The sequence below is a fragment of the Neomonachus schauinslandi genome, chromosome 8 (assembly GCF_002201575.2).
Source record: "Neomonachus schauinslandi chromosome 8, ASM220157v2, whole genome shotgun sequence".
In the NCBI taxonomy this organism is placed as follows: domain Eukaryota; kingdom Metazoa; phylum Chordata; class Mammalia; order Carnivora; family Phocidae; genus Neomonachus; species Neomonachus schauinslandi.
Genome location: NC_058410.1, coordinates 27796433 through 27814226, shown reverse-complemented (window position 1 = coordinate 27814226; position 17794 = coordinate 27796433). Strand labels below are relative to the sequence as shown.

The following is a 17794-nucleotide window of genomic DNA, read 5'->3' as shown; positions in this document are numbered from 1 at the left end:
TCTAAGAGGCATAGCCAATTAGTAATAGAAGAAAACAAAATGGGATATAAATATCTTTAAAAGTTAAAAATATTGACAAAGGTATTCGTATCAACTCCATATGATTGTCAATGTTATAATCCAGAACATCAACTTTAAGCCTGTTAAAAATTATGAGTTCAATAAGATCAGTAAAAATAAACGTGCAAAAATGAATACCATGTAGATGTCAGTAATCAAGTTAGAAAATACAATGGAAAAAATTACATTTGCATGGCAGCAACTGTGTGTGCATTTGTGTGTGATACATAAGAAAAATAATTTTTAATATGCAGGATTCTAGATAAAGAAATTATGTATCTTTAATAAGGGACTTTTACTTTTTAAAATTAATTTATTTGAGAGAGAGAGAGAGAGAACAAGCAGGAGGGGCAGAGGGAGAAGGAGAGAATCCCAAGCAGACTCCCCACTGGGCAGGGAGCCTGAGGTGGGACTAAATCCCAGGACCCCAAGATCACGACCTGAGCCGAAATCAAGAGTCAGTTGCTTAACTGAGCCACTAGGTGCCCCGAGTCTGAATTTTTAATGTTGCTTTTAAGATTCACTATAATCTGTACTGCTTTCTAATTGTATTTCCCACCATCCCATGTAATCCCTCTGTTATATACCAATTATATTTTGTAATTTGTCATCTCCATGTGTTTGCCACTGTTCCCCTCACTCTTCCCCACTTCTGCCTTTCAGAGTCCGGTACAAGTTCTTCTCTTCCTTCTCTCCTTTTGTTTTTTGCTTCAGTAAATATTTGAGTGACAGCTCTGTGCCAGGAAATACAGAGTAGATTAATGCAAACTACATGATAGATATGTACTAAATAAATACTGAATAAATGAATGAATGAATGAATGAAAAGGATTTTTAGTATATCAAGTCAACTCTTGCCTTACTTTACTTAAACTCCATCATTAACATAATAAACCATGTTCTTCTCTGTAGTCACTTCCTCCTGTAAGTTGGTTGAATAGGTAAAACATGTTCTTTCTTTAGCCCGTAATTCAATACACTGCGACATAATAACTGGGCTGCTTTTTCCAAATTTAGAGTTGACTGTTAAGCATTTCTTTCATTCTCTCTTCATCCTTCTGCCTGTTCCGCTTGTTCATTTTTGCTAAAAAGGCTGTATGTCCTACAGATAGTTACAGTAAATTGAACAAGTTTCCCAAGGGCAAAAAGCAATGTCCACAAAATTGAGAGTAATAAGAAATTTCTATTCCGTTTTTCAAGAAGCCTTCATTATGTTTTAAAGAATTGACATAGTGAGAAATTCATATTTCTAATTAGTGTGCTTTTTCTTAAAACTTAGGAATATTTGTTTTGCTATTAAAAGTGAAAATAAAATAACTAAAAATTGAACTTATATGGAATTTTATCCTATTAGTTATTGTTCACTACCTAGAAGATAGAAGATTTTTAAAATAATAATGAAGAAGATTTTGTCGGGCGCCTGGGTGGCTCAGTTGGTTAAGCGACTGCCTTCGGCTCAGGTCATGATCCTGGAGTCCCTGGATCGAGTCCCGCATCGGGCTCCCTGCTCCGCGGGGAGTCTGCTTCTCCCTCTCCCACTCCCCGTTTGTGTTCCCTCTCTCGCTGTGTCTTTCTCTGTCAAATAAATAAATAAAATCTTTAAAAAAAAAAAAAAAGAAGATTTTGTCTTCAAGTTTTACATTAAGTGAAGAAATACAACATTTTGACAAACCATTTTTCCTATAATGTTGGTAACTTTAATTCTGAATTTTAATGAAAAGATTTGCGTTTTGATGTGAGATTAAGGGAAATTCAGAGAGCATAGGGATGACATGTACTACAGTGGAGGCATGCAGATTAAGGAATACGTTTTCCACTTGAATATCCTTGGGCAGAAGAGGTAGAGTCTGGAGGCTCCTACTCTGTGGTATCCACATGCACACTCACCGTCAGGGGAGAGGGTCAAACAAGATAGGCCTTGGCAGCCAGCCCTCAAGAAACCCTAGACGGGAGTCAGACATGAGTCAGAAAAAAAGCCTGTCTCCAAAGATTAAGAGTTTCATCTGAGGAGTTACAATGCAGTTTAGTTGTTTTAAAGCTAGAACTTTTAGGTCTTCATTTATTCTTATTTATTCCACTGCCTAGAACACTTTCCTTCTCTCTAGTGTGTCCCCCACCTCCAGCAAACAATAGCAACACCAAATGCTGTCTGGCCGAGGCATCCTTCTCCTTTAAGCCACAACTTAGATGATATTTCTTCCTGAATATATCCACTTTCCTCACATTTGGTTATAGTGACCCCTACCTCTACTGGATCCTATAATTCGTCTATCATTGTCCATATTTCTCTGCATTGTAGATGTCTATTTATCCATCTCTTTGCCAGACTCCAGATCTGTGGGGTCAGAGACCAGGACCATCTTGTTTACTGTAATGTCCTCAGCATGCATCTGACAGAGGACATACCCGATAAATATTTGTTAAATAAATGGATGAATATAAATGTGCATATATATATACATATATATATATACACATATATATGAATTATGTTTTAGATAGCCTTGTAGTGTAGAGGAATATTGGACTAAGAGCTCCTGGGACATAAAAGAAGGCTCCCTGTGAAATCTCTTTAAATAATATTCATGACACTCAACAATCCCATATATTCCCCATTCCCATACAACTTGTTGCCTTCACCCAGATCTCTGACCTCACACCTGACCAGGTGCTCCTTACCATGGGTGAGGCTCTACTCCAGAAAATCTCTGGAGGAAGAAAACCACTGCATGGATTCACTCACTCACTCATTATTTCATTCATTCATTCAACAGTATTTACTAAAGGTCTACTCTACAAAACACAGGAATATAGATTTGACCAAGATGTATAATTGCTGAAAATCCTATTCGGGTTTAATTATACAAAAATGTTTACATCCATATGTGCATGTTGTTAGAGAACAGAAACCGTATTACCCAGCATGCTCTCATTTTCTCCCTAGTTACCACAAAGCACAGAGCCTAATTTATTCTACAAGTGTTGTAATGTGCTCAGCTCTGATGCCTGAAAGCTTTTGCTCCATTTGTTCCCTTTAGAACAGACATTTCCCCCTGAATCTGTATTTATTTTATTTGGCCCTGTGCCTTAATCTATAAACCACTTAAGCCCATTTAGAACTCAGCAGGGTGCAAATATCAAATAAAAAAATATATCAACCTATTGGTTTTAACCATAGCTTACATGATTAATAAAATTTTCTTATGTGTTTTAAGTAGAAATTCTGGATACTGCCTCATGTAGAACAGGATCAAGCAGCTACATAAACTTTGGGGGTAGGGTTGCTTCAGGTGGGGCTAGTGTTCTTTAGAGAGCGTTCAGTCATGTTTTTTTCTCGGTCCTCCTCCCAGTTCACCATCTTCCTACCACATATCAGCCTACCAGATTTGAAACTTCAGTTTCAAATAAATGTGAAAATACGGCATAAGATGTTTTCCATATTAGTTGCAAATGAACCTCTTCTTTCTCCTCAAGAAAGGAAGAGAATTCTCCCTCAAGAATATTTGAATCCCCGCTAAATTTTGGTTTTGTTCATTTGTTCATTCATTTATTCATTCATTTATTTTTTAATGTTTAGTCAACAGCAAAAAATTCCCGTACATAAGATACTACCGAAGAACTCCAGGTTTGTGCATGTGACAAAAGCCCAGTTAAGAAAATTGATCTACATCAGAGGTTCTATATCAGAGGTTCTCAATTTTGGCTGCATTTTAGAATGTTCCCTAGGTGATTGTGATGCTCTGCTGGGGAATGCTCTGGATTAAACTTTTGGGGTTAGGGATTGAGAAACTGAAGAAAATGATTGAGTCTCTCTCCCCTCCCCCACAGATGTATATACACACAAAATGTTGCATCTTTAGACTCTCTGAATCCCTTCTGTGGACTTGATTTGAAGATCCCAGGGTGTACATCAGCCCTAGGAGATATCAGTGAAGCTGATCTCAGGGCCGCACTTCGAGAAGGAATACTTTGAGGATGGGGAACAGGCCTCTGTGTTTTCACACATCCTCCAGATGATTCTAATGTACACTAACTCTTGAGAACCACTACCCTATAGAAATGCCTTCAGGAAACTACAGTTGAATAGTGTACTTTTGGCTTATTTGAGGGTTGAGATGTTTATTTTAAAAACAGCCATATGAGGAATGACTTTGTATCTCTTGTAAAACCACTGTTTTGGCACTGAATGACTTTTATAAATGGAAGCATATTATATATTTCTCTTATAGCCAGGCAAGTGCTAGGAAAAACTTGATTTCTTCTGATGAACTGGTAAATTGATCCTGATATTTGCGTTTCTTGCATTATTGTTTGCTTTTTTTTTTAATCTTTGCTGCCAAGAGATGTAGACAATTTCATGCCTAATTTTAACAATTATTCTTAGCTTTTTTTCCTAGTATAATTATCTGTCCATTCCCTCCATTTCATGTTTGTTTTTTTAATGAAATGGCTTTTCTGTTACTGTCTCATCTCCTATGAGAAAACAAGGGTTATTATGTTCCACAGAAATAATGATTTCCTTGTTGAGGCCAATAAGCTATCTCCCTGTATGTGACCATGTCAGAGGATAATTTTCAAAATAGCGATCATGACTCTCACACAGATATATCATGAACATGTATCAAAGATTTATGTAACTCATGAAAGATTTTACAACTGGCTCAGAGGAACCAAAGAACAGACATAAACAGGCAATCACTGAAGGCTGAAATGAATTTACCTAATAGGTGCAGAACTGGTCAATATCCGCAGGGCAAAAAAAGTGTAATGTTTGGAATGATTTCTGGGGGACAAGGGGAGGCATCAGTTGCATCTCCACAGGACGACATTCATTTGCAACTTTAATGGATGAGAATCATTTGATTACTATCAGTTTTCTATAACTTTCAGAGTTGTAAAATAACCCAAAGACCGGGAAAGGCACAGACCCCTACAGAACGAGGTAACCCTGTGAGGCCCTAGGACAATGCTGGCATTTCGCTGAAACAACACCCAGCAGTCCTTTTGCTGATTGCCGTCTTTCAGTTTTTCCTGACAGCAAGGTCATGGGCAAAGAAGTGAGTCCCCGTATAGGAGGCTGAAACTGAGAAAGAGGATCTTCGGTAGATGAGAAAGGAGACACCCTATTATCTCTTCTCGTTCTTGATCCCGAGTCTGGCCTTGAAGGAGTCTTCGTAGCCAGGAGTGTATTCCTGGAGATGGGATGGAAAGATGGCTTTTGTCGTGAAGAAGTAGGAGAGGAGCTAGGGAAGATTCCTCGCTTTGTTTGACCAGCTGAAGAATGAGTCAGTCTCATCCTGTAAAGCAGATTGTTTATTTTCATGCCATTCGCTTTACTTATCTTTCGGTCTTTTTGTTAACGCTTATTTTTAAAGTCTTTTTTTTTTTTAAATGTCTTTCAGCCTGGCCTCGGATGGGTAGTAGGGAACATTAAGAGAGAGCCTTGTGTTTACTCCCATTCTTAAGTGGGAAGCAGAGCCTCCAGAGGCCATGAGGTGGTGATGGTCATCAATGAGAGCCCCGCCCACCACCGCCAGGGACCACACCACCATCTCTCCTTAGCAGGAAGCCCACTGTACCTCGGAGAGTCAGGCACCTCCTTGTTAGTTTAGTAAAGCGCTTTTCTTCTTACCTATTGTTTTTTTTTTATTGTAAGCTTTTTTAAACTTGTGACACTAGCTGGAGTTTAGTTAGTTAATGGAGAAATATTATTTGCATTGATTTGAATCAACTATTCATAATTCCATACCATTTGCAGTTTGAGGTCTTTTTTATTTTACCAATTAATTTATAGATTTATGAACATTTGCTGATTCATTGGCCTTGATATTTGTTAGTTATTGAAGTTCTGAGCAAATAAGTCCCGAGTAAATAACATGGAAAGGTCTAGCACTTGAAAAAAATATACATAGATGAGACAGGGGTAAATTAATATAATGATCTTTGTGTCCCATGATATAAAAACATGTAACTGCAGGACCAGGCAGATAATGAGTGTCAGTTTGCCTTTTATGAGGCACTTATTTCTGGTGGACAGACTCAACAGATTTCGGTTCTGGTTCCAGCTCTGCTTCTTCAGTATGAACACAAGAAAACGTTATTGTCTGCAGTCTTCCTCTGCAAAATACACTCTCTGAGCTAATATTTATTGAGTAGTTACTGTGTTATAGCAAGACACTGTCTGTGCCTCCAAAGGGCCGAAGCCACACACGTCTGTAAGTAAGTACAGCCGAATTGCATGGATGCTGTGAATGACTTCATAGAGGGAGTGATGATTAACCGGATTCTTCAAAAGAGAGGTATTCTCTCCAGACAGAACAAGGCGAGGGGGAGAGGGGAGGGAGGGAATAGAGAGGTCACTCAGGGGAGGGGATCAGCGAAAGGACAGGAGCACAGAGGCATGAACAAGAGGCCGGGATTGAGTGTGTGGGCCCGGTGCAATAAGAAACGAACAAGTAGGTGGCAACCAGATCTTGAAGAGTCTGGTGTTTAATGCTTACGTCTCTACTGCTCTCTCCAGCTTGGATTGTGATCTAAAATACTGTTAGTGAGTGATAAGGAGTTAATATGTTCAGATCAGTCTGAGTGGTTCTTGTACTCTGTGACAGCCAGATAATTAAACTGTCCACTGAGACTGTGAGTTCCTTTATGAAACTTGGAGCCTTTGTAACCATTAAAGGTGGGGAATAGAGTGCAAATATCTTTAGTCAAAATCTCTCTTATGCCACTTCATCCTTCATGTCACTGTCTACATTTTTGGTTTTTGTTTTTATTGTGAAAAATTCCACACATATAAAAAGTTAACAATAGGATAATGAACTTCCTTCCCTTACCCAGCTTCAACGATTATCAGCATTCTTTTTTTATTTATTCCTCTACTCATGTCCCACCCCCGCTCAGTTATTATTATTATTGCATTATTATTCTTACTATATTTAGGTATCAGTTACATACATCCAAATGTACAAGTCTTAGGTCTATGTTTTGACAGATGGGTATACTGTGTAATCTACATCCCATCACAATATAGAACATTTGCATCTTCCTCCAAAAATTCTCTTCTATCTCTTTCCAGTCTCCCCCTGTCCCCTCCTCTACCCCCAGCTGAAAAAACAAAACCAAACATTGCCCTATTTTTTTAAATCTTAGATTAAGTTTCACGTGTTTTAGAACATATATGATGGAATGTCCTGTAAGTTACTCTTGTTTTTGGCTTCTTTCACTCAACTTAATGTTTGTGAGACTTATCCACATTGTTGAGCCTATCGATAGCTCTCTCTGTTGGGTTGCTCAGCAGCAGCAGTTCATTGTAGGAATTTACTACAGTTTATTATCTTCTCTTGTCAAGGGATATTTTGGTTGTTTCTGGTTCTGTGCTATTGTGAATGACGTTGCTGTGAACATTCTTGCTCTGCATTGTTTCATAAAGCCATTTTCATTTTCTAGGATAAACCTCTAGAAGTGGAATTACTGAGTTTAAAGATAGCTATATGTTTAACTTCATAGGAAACAGCTAGTTTCCCAAAGTGGTTGTAGCAGCCGCGTGTGCAAGTTTCAGCTGCACTGCATCCCTGCTGACATTTGATGTTGTCTGCCTTTGATTTTAGCCATTCTCATGAGTCTGTGGTGGTATCGCATTGTGGTTTTTATTTGCATTTCCCTGATGCCTGATGATGGTGAACATTTTATTTTTTGTCTGCTTATTGGTCATATATCTTTGTCTGTTAGTAAAGTCTTTTGCCCGTTTTTAATTGGGTTGTCTTTTCATGAGTGAGTTATATAGTAGTTCTTTACATATATTCTGGATACATATTGTCAGATGCATTGGTTTTGGGAGCATTTTCTCCCACTCTATGTCTTACCTATTTATTTTCCTAACAGTGTGTTTTGATGAGCAAAAGTTTTATTTTCAATTGCACCTAACAAATCGTTGTGGCTATTGCTTTCTGTGTCCTGTCTACAAAATCTTCACTAATCTTCAGATTGAGAATATATTCTATGTTTTCTTCTCAAAGCTTTATACCTTTAGCTTTTATATTTAGGTCCATGGCACATCCCCCCTGAAATTAATCTTTGTTTATGGTGTGAAGTTGGGGCTGAGGTTCATTTTTTTTTCCATATGGATGTCCATTCCTAGCACCACTAGTTGTAAAGACTTCCCTTCCCCTGTTGAATTGTTTTGGTACGTTGGATGAAAAGCTGTTGTCCAAGTTGGGATCTATTCCCGAATTCTGTTCTGTTCCTTGATCTACTTGTATATCCTTATACCAATATTACACTGTTTTGATTACTATAATTTTATAGTAAGTCTTGAGTCAGGTAGTATAAGAAGTACATTTTTGCTGTTCTTTTTCAAGATTCTTTCAGCTATTCTAGGTCCTCTGTATTTCCACACTAACTTTAAAAGTCACCTTGTCCATTTTCATTAAAAAGCCTGCTGAGATCATGAATTATTTATAGATTATTTTGGGGAGCATTAAATTCGGAACAACATTGAACCCATGAACATATTTCCTGATTTATTTAGGCCTCTTCAGTTTCTCTCAGCAGTGTTTTTGTTTTTAGTGTGGTTGTTTTTCACGTCTTTTATTAAATGTGTTACTAAGTACTTTGTTATTTGATACAATTGATTTTATTTTTTATTTATTTTTTTAAAGATTTTATTTATTTGACAGAGAGAGAGAGAAAGCACAAGCAGGGGGAGTGAGAGAGGGAGAAGCAGGTTCGTTCCCAGGACTCCGGGGTCATGACCTGAGCTGAAGGCAGATGCTTGACTCACTGAGCCACCCAGGTGCCCCTACACTGATTTTATGTATCAATCTTAGACTCTGAGACATTGATATACTCACAAGCCTTTTAACACCCGGTTCCTGAGCACCAAGGCCTTTGGCCCCCTTCATGTTTTTATGACTTCTTAGACTTGAATGTCTTTGGCACCCACGTCTGCCCCTAAAGAGGGCCAGGGTGAATGCCACAGCATTTGTGAAGTCTTCCGACACCACCCCACTTCGATGCAGATAGTCCCTCCTCTGAGAGTCTTTGAGCGCTTCTCACTGCAGGTCGTGAATGAGCCGTTCCGCGAAGGCAAGAGCTGTACGTTATCTCCTTTCTGTCCCCACGATACCTAGCATGTGCCTTGGTTCCCACTTTAGGAGTGGGTTTTTTCAACATTTCTCTTGGGACATATAGGGGATGATGTAGTTCTGGGGTGAGGTGGGGCCGAGGTGAGGTCGCAGGGAGGCAGGAGATCCTTATAGGCAATTTCCGTCAGTTGGGAACAATCCCTGAGGTGTATCCTTAAGAGGGAAATGAGGCCTTCTTCCTATTGAAAATAATGTTTACCAGCGGGCCATCTGCTTCCACTCTCAGTGACCTCGGCTTTTGCTGCCGACCTTGAATGTTTGTAGATTACGTTTCTTTTTACTTCCTTTTTGTTTTCTAGGTGGCTGATTGTGCTTGGGACGAAACAATAAAGATATATGATCCTGTTTGCCTCACTATGCCAGCCTGAGATATACTCCCCCAGTCAGAAGCAAAGGAGACTGGCTGAGAGCTACTTAACAGGAAATAAATTAACTATCGATATCATAGTACTATGGTTTTATGTGCTAGTCAAAATTTCAAATTTTAAAAATTTACCCTGGAATAATTTTGAGGCAGCTGATAAAGACTTTGGCTCACTATTTAAGCCTAGTACATAAGCCATATTTCTTAAGATCCAAGGAATAATTGAAGTTATGGTACCTCTTGTAGTGTCTATTGAAATGTAATCTCTGTATTGTAAAATGGGTTAAAATATGGGAGATCTGTAGATTATATTGATAGTGATATATTTCATTTTTAATTTGTCATTTTTGATGTAAAATATAATCACTGCTGTTGGTAAAAATTAAAATAAACTACATCTTTTGAGTACTTATGATTTTATGACGTCCTAGCAAGGTTGCTTTTTCTAATACAGTGTATATATGAATACAAATTATATGTAGTATAGAGATATCTGTGGTTCAGTAACAGGGCTCTAATGTAGATTTGATTGATTCAGCAGTATTTATTGAGCATCTACTATGTTCTTGACACACAGACTGAATGAGATTGTCTCAAGGACTGGTGGCATGTTTTAAGAACATGGAATGCTGTGAGTTAAAAGCTTACATGTTTTTTACATTTATTCAAATCTTTTTAGATGTTATAACCTTAACCCTATATTTCTCTCTTCCTACTTCTCTACTATCAATTAAAAAAAAACAAAACAAAACTGGTCACTGGGCAAAAAGTCTTAGGTCCTACTAAGTTTCAAGCAGTTACCCTTGAAACTGTCCCTAAGTAATGCCATAAACCCTCCTCAGTCAGTACCTCCCTAAATCTCCTTGAAAAATCCCTAAATGCAGATGATCTGTTAAAAAAAAAAAAAAAAAAGTGGAAAGGGAAACACTGGTAAAACAAACAACTTTGCATAATATTTATATTTTTATATAATATTAAAATAAAAATGGCAAAAATTGTTAAAATTTTAACAAGTTCTTGAAAATTTTAAAGAGCAAAATATATTTGTAGTAACACAACAAAAAATAGACTATATATATATTGTCTAATATATATGTATTTACATTACATATTTGTTTACTTGTCCCAGAAAAAAAAAATTGACAGCTTACCACGTAAAAAAACAAGACCACATAAGAGACAGAACAAAAGGAACATAAAGTGAAGCCGTGAGTGGAGCTTGAACATCTATACCTCAAAGTCCTAGAAAGTTGCTCCCGGCAGCATAAACGGGAAGCCTGGTTGAGTACACAATTCAGTGCCCAAGACCTAACGGCAAGGACTTTGTCCTGTCGCAGGCGTGGCCCTAGTACCATACCTGGTGCACAGAAGGTGCTCACGAAATATTTGTTACATGAATGAATGTACTCAAGGAAAAGTACAACTCTTTTTAGTTCTTAGACCAATCAGTATATATTGTTTTCGGGAGGCCGCATAGAGAGGACACTACTTTCATAACAAGAGTATAATGTGAGGATCAGGTGGTCAGACACATCCTTAGGGCTGTCATGATGATAAAGCTCATGGAGCTGTTTCTCAGTTCCTTCCAGAACGAGAGGCATCACACCAAGCACAGTTCAGTAAAAGCAGGTTCACAGTGGGGGTTTCTGTATCAGCTGGATTTATCATAGACCTTTAAAAAGACCTCACCCAGCTCCCATTTACAATGAAACAAAATCACTTACTTATTTTCCTTTGAGAATGCAAGAGATTTTATTAAAATAATGGATCATGTATCTTTTGAAACACGTACTTGTGATTTAAAAACGAACATCTCTCTTGATTATCCCCCCCTTGATTTTAAGGATGTGAGAGACGTCTGGAACAATAACTCCTTAATACTTAACTCGGGTGCTTGGAGTCCCTCTATATGAAAGAGTGTGGGTGAATGTTAAATAATTTATTTTAGTTTTTTTAAGATTCCATTTATTTATTTGACAGAGAGAGAGCACAAGCAGGGGGAGCATCAGGCAGAGGGAGAGGGAGAAGCAGGCTCCCCACTGAGCAGGGAGCCCAATGCGGGGGCTCGATCCCAGGACCCCGGGATCATGACCTCAGCCGAAGGCAGTCGCCTAACCGACTGAGCCACCCAGGTGCCCCGAGTGTGGGTGAATGTTTATCCAGTGGGTTCCCTGGAGCTAGGATTGGAAAACTAGAAGGAAAGGTGCTGGATTCTCTCCTGGAAGAGAATTCCCAAGAGTTTTAAGTTCTTGGTGGTTCACAAGCCAAGCAGCCTCTGGACAGCATTGGTCCCTAGGCCACTGAACTCTTAGCTGTCGTCCTGCCTGCCTCTCCAACTTCTCCTGTGATCTGGGCACAATGTGAGGGGATTTCTGCATGTTAGTCCTTTTGATTTACATAACGTCCCTGCAAGGAAGCCCTCCCAGTTTTCCAGACAAAGAAATGAAGAAATGAAGCTCTCTCCGGAGTCTAGGAGCCAACAAGTATAGAGTTGGAATGTGAACTCTGCCGTGACTGGATCTGAAGTCTAAGTTGCTAAGAAACTGACCCTGGGTCTGGAGTGACCCTATCAAGGTATGTCACCCCCAGAAAGATCCAGGCTGAGAGCCCACTCTCTATTCTACCTCTGGCACTTTTTAACTGACCAACTTGGCTATCATTTGGCTCTTCCAAAAAGGAACTCATTAGTTCCTTAGCAGGCCTCTTCTTGAGTGAGATAATCCACTTCAATGTTTTTTACTTCCATGTATTTGTGGAAAACTTCCAAATCTGTATCTCCTGCCTCCCCCATCCAGGTCCCCCATAGCCTTTGTGCTCATTTGCTTCTAACCACACTGGTCTTGCTCCCTAACGGGCTCCTCTGGCATGTGCTTTCTCATTTCTTGCCGGTACTGTCTGCCCAGGCGCTCACGCAGAGTTAAATACCATTCTTGTTCCTTCCCTTTTGCCCACCTCTCTACTCCAAGTCGAATCATGTAAGTCCTGTCCCTTGAACCCCCTAAATACTTCTCCATTCTGTCTCCTCCCTTCAATCCAATCACCACTGCCCTGGTTCAAGCCATTGTTTTCTCTGGACAGTCCCAGCAGATGATCCCTCCCTAAATGAGGGGTCTGTTTCTAGTTTTGTGCCCTTGGAGCTGCCGGAGACAGATCTAAAAATGCGATCTGATTACATCAATTTGAGTGTAAAACCTTTCTCTGCGTATAGGATTGTCTACAGGAAAAAGTTCCAGCTCACGAATCAGACAGCCGCGGTCCTTTGGGACCAGCCCCTGCCTCTCTCTGCAGCATTGCTTCCCTGCACGTGGTCACCCACTTTGTGCTCCACAACACGGCTGTGCTCACAGACCCCCTGTATAAATAATGCAGGTTTTCACTTCTGTTTTTGTCCAACGTAGTCCACGTGCCTGGTTTGCCCTGCTCTTGGCTCAGTGAATTCTTAATTTCTTTTTGATTGAAGTATAGTTTGACACATAACGTTACATTAGTTTCAGGTATACATTGGTTTGACAAATTCTTTCCTCCTCATTTGAAAGTTATGAGAGATGACTAAAGAAAAAGACTGACAACATACAAAAATTAAAAGAGCAAAACACACCATTAGCAAAGCTAAGATATATTGGAAGGTATATTTGCAATGTATGTAACAAATGGTTTAATAGCCATAATTTATAAAGAGCTCTCAAAAATCACTAAGACAACCAAACATAAAAGTGGACAAAGGATATCAATAGATAATTAACAGATGTAAAAGTGCAAATGTTTAATAGACTTCAAAAAAGGTGCCCAGACTTTAACTGACCACAAAGAAATGCAAATTAAAATGGGGTTCCGTTTTTTTGTTTTTTGGGGATTTTTTTTTTTTTTTTGGCTTATCAGTTTGGCAAACACTAAAATACCGATGATATTAAGTTAAAGTGAGAGCACTGTTGGGGCGCCTGTCTGGCTCAGTTGGTTGAGGGTCCAACTCTTGATTTCGGCTCAGGTCATGATCTCAGGGTGGTGGGATGAATCCCCAGGGCAGGCTCTGCACTTAGAGGGGAGTCTGCTTGAGATTCTCTCTCCCTCTCCCTCTGCCCCTTCTCTACAACTCTGCTAACACCACCCCCCCCATGCTCATGCTCTCTTTTGCTCTCTCTAAAATAAATAAATAAATCTTAAAAAAAAAAAAAAGTGAGAGCACTGTTATACACCTGTTTGGAAGGCAGTTTGGCAGTAAAGATTTTCAATTACCAGTTGACTCAGCAGTTCCAGTTCTAGAATTCCCTGTCTGTATGTCTCCACCCCAAATACATACAGAGTATGTAAGAACAAATGTCCAAGGGTATTCATTATATCATTGTTTGGTAACATCTAGATGCCTGTCTACAGAAGAAAGGTTATACTATGGAACAATCATCAGAAAGAATAAGGTAGAACTATGTGTCCTGACATGAAAAATACATTGCTATCTATCGGTGTATTAGTTACCTATTTCTGTATAACAGGTGCCCCCAAACCTAGCAGCTTAAAACAACAGACATTTATTTTAGAGTTTCCATAGGTCAGGAATCCAAGGGTGGCTTGGCTGAGTGGTTTTGGCTCAGGTTTTGGCATGACAGTGCAGGTAAGCTGTCACCTGGGGCTGCAGGTATCTGAAGCTCCAATGGGGCTCAAGAATCAGCTTCCAAAGTCACTCACGTGGTTGTTAGCAGGCACCCACCATGCGGGCCCCTCCACAGGTTGCCTGAGTGTCTCTATAACATAGCATCTGGCTTCCTCCCGGCTGAGTGACAGAAAGAAAGTTCCAGATGGAAGCTTCAGTCTTTTATAACCTAATCTCAGCGAGTGACACCATCACTTCTGCTGTGTCTTACTGGTCACACAGACCAGCCCTGGTACAACGTAGGAGGGATTGACCAAAGGTGTGACTACAAGGAAGCAGGGATCTTGGGGGCTGACCTGCCCACAATACGCTTTTTAAAATAGTAAATTATACACAAATAGGTCGATGTCCTAATTTTATCATTTTTTTTAAAAAGGGGATTATGTATGTATAAATAGATACGTAAGAAAACTGTAAAGATTTGCACTAGTAGCCAGCTCTGTGTAGTGGGGTTGGTATGGGGTTGGAGGTAGGGAATATTGAAGATAGCATGTTCAATTATTGTTCTAAAGTCTGTTTTCCTTGTACATACTATAATGGGAATGGGTTACTTTTACAATTAAAAATAATGAAATAAGACCATATTTCCTTCTCCAGGATGTCTTTTCTGATACCTCTTGAGAAAGCTGATTTTATTGTCCTCTTTATTGCTCTCTTGTTTCTGCCACGGGGCCCCACTGTTGCATAAGCCTCATTGTGTTGTCTCACCTGCACCTGTGAATCCTGAAGAACTCAGATGAGTGCTCATCTTTGAATTCTCTGTGGCTAACCAAAACTGCCTGGCCCCAAATACTCGCTCTATATGTTTGCCAAACGAATGACCTAAAGGATTTATTTAATGCCATCAATATGTATTAAGTAGCTCCAAAGATAATGGAGCTTGATACCAGTAGGTCAAATAGCTTTTTGACCTTCAGATCTACATTCTTGTTCAATTAACCTTGCTAAACATAGTATTCTTGTTTTTCCCATTTTTCTTTAGGAGCTCATCTAGTAATTGGTGTGGGAGATGGTATTAATTTTTTTTAAATGAAAGTCCTAATGGAAAAGAATTATATGCAATAAAGTAGAGAAAATGAACTGTTTTCATGCCAATGCAGGTTTCAAGTATTAAGCTAAATTTTCTTGCCTAAATGAGAAGGGTAAGATAGCTGAATCAGCCCCAAATCTTTTACCTAATGTTAGTATCACAAGTGGAAGCAATTATAATTGCTGGCAGAAATGAATCATTCCAAAACTGGGTCTATGCAGACAGTTCTTTATTGTGTTCACTTAAGATGGCTTTTATTGGAATGGTCCCCAGAAGCAGAGATCTGTTATTCGCTGATTTCTTTAAAAAGTTAATCTTCAAGGTTTTTTTTTTAAATCTGAGTATACTTTGTTTATATGCTTCTACTACACACATACACATAATGTGACCTGCTGCTTCAGACCCCATTCCCTAAAGAAAGAACATCACTTGAAAAACAGCCCATGAAATGGCCAATAGTGTGTAACCATAGCCGTTAGCAACAAAAACAAAGAATTTCCCAGGGAACCAGAAGCCCGGGTTTCAGTCAATTGCTTTTCAGTGTTATTCCTGGAAAGTTGACACACTGAGCCATTTGCAAACATTTTCTTGAGTGTCCACCTGAGGGGGGCAGGGAGGTGGCCCTACCAGGCCCTGGGCAGGACTGGTTGAAACCTAGATCTCTCCCACCAACGTGAGCTCCAGCACATGCAAAGCTGGCCCAGAATAAGGACTGCAGTGATGCTGCCAGTCCCTGGTGGAAATTATTTTTCTGCTCTGGTAAAAATAATCGCGGCTTCAATATCCGGGCTGGAAGTGCCGCGTTCAGCACAGAGGGGGGAGTATGGAGGAGAAAACAAAAGAATCACTAAAGAAACGGTTCGTGTATACTAGTTCGTGCAGCAGTTAAGGGCTAGGAGGTTGGGATCCCGATGGCAGTGGGTGGCTAGGAAAAGTGAAGGAAAGGGCGAGGTGGCGCGCTGCAATTTCAGGCTCTCTTCCTCGCTCCCAAACCCTGGCCAAGTCTGTAATTTTAAAGTAGCGCGAAAACTGAACTGTGTCTGGCTTTTAGCTGTGACCTCGGCTGAGCGAACCCCTTTGCTGCTGCTGGGTTTCCGTGTCTGGGCGTTACTTTCCAGGGAACGAAATTCAGATCGAAGGGTCACAGAAGCCTTGTGCCCGGAGAAAATAATTTCCTACTTTTCTTAGCCAGATAGAAAGTAAACAGTTCTCAAGTCCTGCAGGGCCCCCGGGAGGTAAGAGGTAGGGGTTGTCCCGCTCCCCAAAGCCGCCAACGACAGCCCCGCAGGCTGCGGTCGGTTCCCGGGATTCCAGAGAAAGCTACACCTAGTCTCTGCGCGGTCTTGGCCCCCGGGTTCCTGCCCCCGCTACGCCCTCCCTCCCCTGCCAACGCCCCCCGCCCCCCGCACCTCCCAGCGTAGCCAGTCGCTCCCCGCCCACCCGTGGTGCACCGTCGCCCCCGTGGGATCCCCCAGATCGGTGGAGGGCTCTCCCTCCAGAGACTTAGCTTCTGCTTTTATGCTTATTTCACATCTTTGCCCCACTTGAAACGTGTGCCCCTGCCTCCGCCCCCAAGCTCCGCAGTCCGGCGAGGCCAAGGAGCGCCCCCCCCCCCCCACTCCCCCCGAGCCACGCGAGTCATCCCAGGTCCCTCTCTGGAAGGCGCACGGACTGGAGAGCGCGCTGGCGGCCACGGGAAGAGGCCAGGCTTGGCGCCCTAAAGCACGCTGGGGTTGGTGTCCTGGGGCCGTGGGTTTCTTCAATGTGGGGGTGCCGGCGCGGGAGCATCAGGGAGCCCCGCAGCCGGCTGGCACCGACTTTTTCCCCTTTCCTGGCCGGCAGCTGGACAAGGTCCCGCGGCTGCGCCCGTAGGGACGGCGGATAGAAAAGCCGCTGAAGCTCGGGGAGGGAAGGGAAGGGTTGGGGCTGAGGGTGCTGTCACTTGTTGCGGCTAATAAGCTCGACCCTGGAGCGCTGTTGTTTCTACCATCTTTAGCTGTGCCCGAGATCCCGCAACCCGCGCCCCTGGGCTCGGCGCTGGAGAGAAGAGGCCAGCGGGAGTAGCTGGCCTGGCGGGAGGAGAGGGGGCGGCGCCCGGAGAGCCCGCCCGGATGAGCAATGGGCTGCCCGAGAGGTGCGAGTCGGGTCCCGCTAGCGGCAGCTGCCCGGGCTTCCAGGAGCAGAGCGTCCGCCCTGGCTGGGAAACCGCGCGGGACACAACCCATTGCAGCTCGTCACATACTTACAGATCGCTGTCGCTAGGTTTCCCGCCACTCCTCTCAGACCAGCCCCCCACCCCTGCCACTTTTCGGAGTCCCCCGCCCTCGTCACTGCCTCCCGGGAGCTGCGGGGCAGTTGGACGCGAAGCGGCGGAGCCGCGAGGACGCCTGGCTGGAGCTGCCCTCTGCAGCGAGCCGGCGCCCCCTGCCCTTCGGCGCGGCGTTGGGCGGGCACCCCCGCAGCCCTCGCTCCGCTGCTCGCGGCTCTCTTCCCGGCTCTCCTTCCGCAGGTCCCGGAGCTCCGCCACGACCGGGTACCGCGCGGCCGGCGCG

The 17794-nt window shown here is 41.9% G+C and overlaps 1 protein-coding gene across 2 annotated transcripts in view; it reads left to right on the top strand.

The window, feature by feature from the left end:
* PEX7 (peroxisomal biogenesis factor 7) overlaps positions 1–9997 on the top strand; it is an 82966-nt gene extending 72969 nt beyond the window's left edge. Inside the window, exon 10 of one of the 2 annotated variants that reach the window (XM_021693241.1) lies at positions 9503–9997. In XM_021693241.1, coding sequence (XP_021548916.1) covers positions 9503–9571 — 69 coding nt within the window. In that variant the 3' untranslated portion in view covers positions 9572–9997. Of the gene's footprint in view, positions 1–1414; positions 1488–9502 lie in introns of those variants that run through there. The other variant, XM_021693243.1, reaches the window with a different exon arrangement.
* The last annotated feature ends 7797 nt before the right edge of the window (positions 9998–17794 follow it).